The 7,500-nt window shown below is 47.0% G+C and overlaps 1 protein-coding gene across 2 annotated transcripts in view; it reads left to right on the top strand.

Moving 5' to 3' along the window:
* The window catches only part of LOC122248790 (uncharacterized), a 170,179-nt gene that overhangs the window by 135,833 nt on the left and 26,846 nt on the right, over nucleotides 1–7,500 (top strand). For both annotated transcript variants that reach the window (XM_086547454.1, XM_086547453.1), the window contains exons 8-10: nucleotides 92–222; nucleotides 2,254–2,413; nucleotides 3,855–4,326. In XM_086547454.1, the coding sequence (XP_086403580.1) occupies nucleotides 92–222; nucleotides 2,254–2,413; nucleotides 3,855–4,326 (763 nt within the window). The remainder of the gene's footprint in view (nucleotides 1–91; nucleotides 223–2,253; nucleotides 2,414–3,854; nucleotides 4,327–7,500) is intronic.

The raw sequence follows: 7,500 nt of genomic DNA, 5'->3' as shown, positions 1-7,500 counted from the left end.
TCTCCCCCCTCCCGCCTGGCTTCCTCCCCCCTCCCTTGGCTCGTGGCTCCCCCCACCCCCCCCTTCCCCCCCCCCCCCACCTTTCCCCCAGACGCCCCCGTGGTGGGCCTGCGCCTGGGCCGAGCGCTGAACCCGCGGCTCATCAAGGAGGGCGACGACGTGTACTTCGAGTGCGACGTCGAGGCCAACCCGCCCTTCCACCGCGTCGACTGGTTCCACAACGTGAGTCTGACGCTCAGGCTCGGCCTTGAGCTCTGTCTCTCTCTTGCTTTCTGCCTCTTTCTCTCTCTCTCTCTCTCTCTCTCTCTCTCTCTCTCTCTCTCTCTCTCTCTCTCTCTCTCTCTCTCTCTCCCTCTCTCTCTCCCTCTCTCACACTCTCACTCTCTCATACTCCTCTCTCTCTCGAACTCCTCTCTCTTCTCACTTCTCTCTCTACCTCTCTCTCTCTCTTCTCTCTCATCGCTCTCCTCTCTCTCTCTACCCTCTCCTCTCTCCCGTCTCCCTCTCTCTCTCTCTCTCTCTCTCTCCATCTCTCCCCTCTCCCTTCTCTCCTCTCTCTCATCCTCTCACTCTCCTCTCTCCATCTTCCCTCTCTCATCTCTCTCTCTCCTGTCGTCTCTCTCGCTCACCTCCCTCTCTCTCCTTCTCCCTCCTTCTCTCAACTCTCCCACTCTCCTCTTCTCTCTCTCTCAGACTCTCTCTCTCTCCACACTCTCACTCTCTCTTCTCCTCTTCCCATCTCTCTCTCTCTCTCTCTCTCTCCCTCTTGCTCTCTCTCTCTCTCTCTCTCTCTCTCTCTCTCTCTCTCTCCCTCTTGCTCTCTGTCTCTCTGTCTCTCTTTGTCTCTCTCTGTCTCTCCCTCTTGCTCTCTGTCTGTCTCTCTCTCTATATATATATCTGTCTATCTATCTATCTTTCTATCTATATATCTATCTATTTGTCTAACTATCTTTTTTCCTCTCTGTCTTTTTCTTTATCTCTCTATCTATATATATATATAATTCACACTTGATGTTCACTTACATCAGAGTTTTCTTTATTAAACGTAAATGAGATAAGAATAATGAATCTTTACTCGAAGAAAGTTAAATCTTCGAGGCAGTGGAAAACTTAATCTTAGTTCTAATGAAAGGAAATTAGATGTTATTGTGAAAAAGACGCACAGCAGTAATAAGACAACAATAAAGAGATAAATCTAATACACACACACATACACACACACACACACACACACACACACACACACATATGTACATATATATATATATATATATATATATAATATATATATATATATATATATATATATATAAATATATATATATACATATGTGTGTGTGTGGTGTGTGTGTGTGTGTGACTGTGTGTGTGTGTGTGTTTGTGTGTATGTGTATATGTGTATGTGTAAATATATATACATATATATATACTTATATATATATATATATATATATATATATATATATATATATATATATATATACATATAAATATATATATATATATATATATATATATATATATATATATATATAATAAAATCAATATAAAATGAAATCAAACCGTCCGCCCATAACAAAGGAATCGCTTAAAGTTCCATATCATTCTGTGGGAAGGTAAACAAGGTAGTATCAGACCTTTTTAAAAAGAGAGCAAATCCATTTATGTATTTCACTTCCCCCTCCCCCCCCCCCCTCCCCTTCCTCGTCATACAAAAGATAAAATCATCGAGTGCATTACACACAGTAGAAGAAAAGGCGCTCGTGTCCTCTTTTTTCCGATGCTCAGAATCTGATGATTGAAATTTTGCAAAACGCACACACTCACATTCATGCCCACTTTCAGACACACTCACTCACACACGTACAAACACTCACACTTACACTAGCATATACACCAACACTTGCACACACACTAACATTATTCCCAAATTAATTCATTTTTTTGATTGAACACGACCGTTTCTGATAGAGACTAACAAACAGATAAATAAATAGACTTCCAGGGTTTACGTCACCATACTACAACACCTCTACACTGCTTATGTAAGCTTAAATGAATAACAGGAGTATGTAATTGTGAGTAACCGTCTCTCTCTCTCTCTCTCTCTCTCTCTCTCTCTCTCTCTCTCTCTCTCTCTCTCTCTCTCTCTCTCTCTCTCTCTCTCTCTCTCTCTCTCTCTCTCTCTCTCTCTCTCTCTCTCTCTCTCTCTCTCTCTCTCTCTCTCTCTCTCTCTCTCCCTCCCTCCCTCAGGGCGCGACGATGGAGCACAACATGAGCGCGGGCGTCGTCATGAGCGGCCTCTCCCTCGTCATCAGGAACGTGAGGAGGCAGCATGGAGGCTCCTACACCTGCGAGGCCGCCAACATGGAGGCGAAGACCATCAGCAACGCCGTCCACCTCACCGTCAAACGTACGTGTTTCTCGCTCTGTCACTCTCTCCGTCCCCGCACGTCTCGACCCCCCCACCCCAACCCCCCCCACCCCCCCCCCCCCCCCCCCCCCCCCCCCCCCCCCCCCCCCCCCCCCCCCCGCCCCCCCCCCCCCCCCCCGCTTGCCCACCCCCCCCCGACCCCCTATCTGTCAATCTGGGAGACTGTGCCCTGTCTATTTACCGGTCTCTCTGTCTGTTTTTCGATGCGCGCGCTTGCGTGTGTGTGCAACGAGGGTGAGAAAAGAAGTCGACCTGGCCTTTTCAAATAGGACAAAATGAAGGAAAAATTCCGGCGGTTGGCGCTCAGACCAAATTTCCCAAACAATGTCTATGACATTCCACGTCGCTGTGGATCTTTTTCCTGCTTCGTATGTACATTTTTATTTTTGAATTAACAAAGCATTTCTGCTATTCATCCTTTACTGTTATGAAACGAATAGCACTTCTGTACTTCTGTTGACTATAAAAGATTTCCATGCAGTGAAATATTGCCCGCTTCCTTTCATGGCCGGTGTGTTGTTCGCTTTTTCTCTCAAAGGGAGGGGCTGGTTGGTCCTCCAATATATATCAGGTCTAAGGTAACGATTTTAGGGTCGGCGTTAGATTCTAAAATGTATTATTCAAACGCCATCGCTTTTAAATGCCAGCGTGCAATGGTCTTGCAACTGTAAGCTCGATTATATTTCTTCTTGGACTATGTACCATTGCAATATTAAACCGCTGTATCCATCAACAGCTAAGCGTTTAAACATTCATACCTTCAAATTCTTTTTTCAAAAGTTGACCTACTGGTACGAAAAGATACAAGTCTACATGATGTGGCAATTATTTAGATTACCTTCAGTTAATATCATCACGAGGAAATAAATCACGGCGTATATAAGGCTCCTGTTAGTTCATGGCGTTGAAAAGTTAAATAGAATTACGGTTTTAAGTCGCCTCCGTTCGCTTTTGTGTTTCTCAGTGCGGCTTTGTCCACAAGGCACGGCACTGATCCGCTCGAGCCTTTTTCATTGTCTTCTCCGCGACTGATGTCCAGACTGGCAGGCGCGGCCATCCTGGAGGCAGCTGTGGCTCTGCACTGGCACGTCTTGGTGGAGAAAAAGCGAGGAATTGGAAGGGAGAAGGAAACAGAGATAAAAGTCAGTCACTTGAAAATGTAAGAGGAAAAATGCAGTGCGAAAATATGATTGACAGACAGGCGAAAGGTTACGATTTTTTTTTTTTTTTTTTTTAATAAGTAAACAAAGCCGGCGTTCTTCTTATTCTTTCAGGAGAGGCTTTTGACTGGAAGATTAGAATGCGGCGCGTTTCAACTTAAACTGAATTCAGCCCCTTGTTTGACATTGGTGGGAAAGACATAAGGCATCTATGAACGGTGTTGCTAAGAGCCCTGTGACTGACGCCCTTTGACCCGCAGATGCCCCCGTGTGCGCCGGAACGGGACTCGAGAGGACCCAGGGCGCCGCTAGAGGCTCAGCTACGGCCATCAAATGCACGGTTGAGGCGGAGCCCGCCCGGGACATCTCGTGGGCGTGGGTGCGGACGCTGGCGGACGGCAGCGAGGTGGACATCCCGGAGGAGAGCATTCGGAGCGACGGCATCACTTCCAGCGTCTCGATCACACCCCAGACTCCCGAGGACTACGGCCAGCTGCTGTGCCGCGCCACGAACGAGGTGGGGCTGCAGCGCCAGGCCTGCGTGGTGACCCTCGTGCCCGCAGGGCCTCCCGACACGCCCTCCAACTGCACCGCCGCCCCCGTCAGCCCCGAGGCCCCGTCGCGCAGCGCCGCGCTCGCCGTCAGCTGCCTGGAGGGCTTCGACGGCGGCCTCCCGCAGAGCTTCCTGCTGGAGACCTGGCAGGAAGGTGTGCTTGTCGCCAACATGTCAAGGTAGGACGTTTCAGTCAGGTGTTCTTTTTACTCTGAATGGAGCCTCGCACAATGAATGGACCATTAGATTTTCTCTCTTTGCTAATAGCAGTAATTCTCATTATTGTTGCTGTGATTACTATATTACTATTGATATCATTTTTATTGTTATTACGATATCATTATCACTATTTTCATTAATATTACCATCATCACTATTCTTATCATTATCATTGTTATGATTTCTTTATCATTATCACCCTCATTGCTGACGTTGCAATGTATTGAATACTACCGTAGACATCACTATTTTATTCTCCGCTTTACACTTTGATGTCAAACTTTTTTTTACTAGGTAATGTAGGTATTCGATGGCTTCATATCTGTCGCTACAAGCTTTTCCTTTTAGCATATTTTCAGTCATTTTCTTCACTATTAATAGTGAAGAAAAGTTATTGGAAACCTGTAGCGAAAATATATTGTGTCATTCTAGTGTGTACTCTCTACTATTTTCAACTACTTGCTCCTCAAAAAAGATGAGAATAGCGCCATAGTATTGCATTCATTCCATGTTGCAGATATCATGCTTCCTTCTTCTTCATCAATTCCTCCTCATCCTTTTCTTCTTTTTCTCCCTTCTTTCCTACTTCCTCCTCCTCCTCCTCTTGCTCTTCCTCCTCCTCTTGCTCTTCCTCCTCCTCCTCCTCTTCCTCTTCCTCCTCCTCCTCTGGCTCTTCCTCCTCCTCCTCCTCTTTCACCTTCCCCTCTTCTTCCTCAGCTTCCTTCTTCTTCATCAATTCCTCCTCATCCTTTTCTTCTTTTTCTCCCTTCTTTCCTACTTCCTCCTCCTGCTCCTGCTCTTCTTTCTCCTCCTCTTCCTCTTGCTCTTCCTCCTCCTCCTCTTCTTTTTCCTCCTCCTCCTCCTCTTCTTTTTCCTCTTCCTTCTCCTCCTCTTGCTCTTACTCCTCCTCCTCCTCCTCCTCCTCCTCTTTTTCCTCTTCCTCCTCCTCTTTCAACTTCCCCTCTTCTTCCTCAGCTTCCTTCTTCTTCATCAATTCCTCCTCATCCTTTTCTTCTTTTTCTCCCTTCTTTCCTACTTCCTCCTCCTCCTCCTCCTCCTCCTCTTGCTCTTCCTCCTCCTCCTCCTCTTGCTCTTCCTCCTCCTCCTCTTGCTCTTCCTCCTCCTCCTCCTCCTCCTCCTCCTCCTCCTCCTCCTCTTTCACCTTCCCCTCTTCTTCCTCAGCTTCCTTCTTCTTCATCAATTCCTCCTCATCCTTTTCTTCTTTTTCTCCCTTCTTTCCTACTTCCTCCTCCTCCTCTTGCTCTTCCTCCTCCTCCTCTTGCTCTCCTCCTCTTCTTCCTCTTGCCTTTCCCCTCTTCTTCCTCAGCTTCCTTCTTCTTCATCAATTCCTCCTCATCCTTTTCTTCTTTTTCTCCCTTCTTTCCTACTTCCTCCTCCTCCTCTTTCACCTTCCCCTCTTCTTCCTCAGCTTCCTTCTTCTTCATCAATTCCTCCTCATCCTTTTCTTCTTTTTCTCCCTTCTTTCCTACTTCCTCCTCCTCCTCTTGCTCTTCCTCCTCCTCCTCCTCTTTCACCTTCCCCTCTTCTTCCTCAGCTTCCTTCTTCTTCATCAATTCCTCCTCATCCTTTTCTTCTTTTTCTCCCTTCTTTCCTACTTCCTCCTCCTCCTCCTTCTCTTCCTCCTCCTCCTCCTCTTTCTCTTCCTCCTCCTCCTCTTGCTCTTCCTCCTCCTCCTCTTGCTCTTCCTCCTCCTCCTCCTCCTCCTCTTCCTCCTCCTCCTCTTTCACCTTCCTCCTCTTCTTCCTCAGCTTCCTTCTTCTTCATCAATTCCTCCTCATCCTTTTCTTCTTTTTCTCCCTTCTTTCCTCCTTCATCCTCCTCCTCTTTCACCTTCCCCTCTTCTTCCTCAGCTTCCTTCTTCTTCATCAATTCCTCCTCATCCTTTTCTTCTTTTTCTCCCTTCTTTCCTGCTTCCTCCTCCTCCTCTTTCACCTTCCCCTCTTCTTCCTCAGCTTCCTTCTTCTTCATCAATTCCTCCTCATCCTTTTCTTCTTTTTCTCCCTTCTTTCCTACTTCCTCCTCCTCCTCCTCTTTCACCTTCCCCTCTTCTTCCTCAGCTTCCTTCTTCTTCATCAATTCCTCCTCATCCTTTTCTTCTTTTTCCTTCCCTTCTCTCCTCCTTCATCCTCCTCCTCCTCCTCTTTCACCTTCCCCTCTTCTTCCTCAGCTTCCTTCTTCTTCATCAATTCCTCCTCATCCTTTTCTTCTTTTTCTCCCTTCTTTCCTACTTCCTCCTCCTCCTCCTCCTCCTCTTTCACCTTCCCCTCTTCTTCCTCAGCTTCCTTCTTCTTCATCAATTCCTCCTCATCCTTTTCTTCTTTTTCTCCCTTCTTTCCTACTTCCTCCTCCTCCTCTTTCACCTTCCCCTCTTCTTCCTCAGCTTCCTTCTTCTTCATCAATTCCTCCTCATCCTTTTCTTCTTTTTCTCCCTTCTTTCCTACTTCCTCCTCCTCCTCTTTCACCTTCCCCTCTTCTTCCTCAGCTTCCTTCTTCTTCATCAATTCCTCCTCATCCTTTTCTTCTTTTTCTCCCTTCTTTCCTACTTCCTCCTCCTCCTCCTCCTCTTGCTCTTCCTCCTCCTCCTCCTCCTCCTCCTCTTGCTCTTCCTCCTCCTCCTCCTCTTTCTCTTCCTCCTCCTCCTCCTCTTTCACCTTCCCTTCCTCCTCCTCAGCTTCCTTCTTCTTCATCAATTCCTCCTCATCCTTTTCTTCTTTTTCTCCCTTCTTTCCTACTTCCTCCTCTTCCTCCTCTTGCTCTTCCTCCTCTTCCTCTGGCCTTGCTCTTCCTCCTCTTCCTCTTGCTCTTCTTCCTCCTCCTCTTGCTCCTGCTCCTCCTCCTCCTCCTCCTCCTCCTCCTCTTCCTCCTCTTGCTCTTCCTCTTCCTCCTCTTGCTCTTCCTCCTCCTCCTCTTGCTCTTCCTCCTCCTCCTCCTCTTTCTCCTTCCCCTCTTCTTCCTCAGCTTCCTTCTTCTTCATCAATTCCTCCTCATCCTTTTCTTCTTTTTCTCCCTTCTTTCCTACTTCCTCCTCCTCCTTCTCTTTCACCTTCCCCTCTTCTTCCTCAGCTTCCTTCTTCTTCATCAATTCCTCCTCATCCTTTTCTTCTTTTTCTCCC

Source organism: Penaeus japonicus, unplaced genomic scaffold (assembly GCF_977035675.1).
Source record: "Penaeus japonicus unplaced genomic scaffold, GWHDUDI00000001_assembly GWHDUDI00000019, whole genome shotgun sequence".
NCBI lineage: Eukaryota > Metazoa > Arthropoda > Malacostraca > Decapoda > Penaeidae > Penaeus > Penaeus japonicus.
This window is presented reverse-complemented; position numbering and strand designations above follow the sequence as displayed.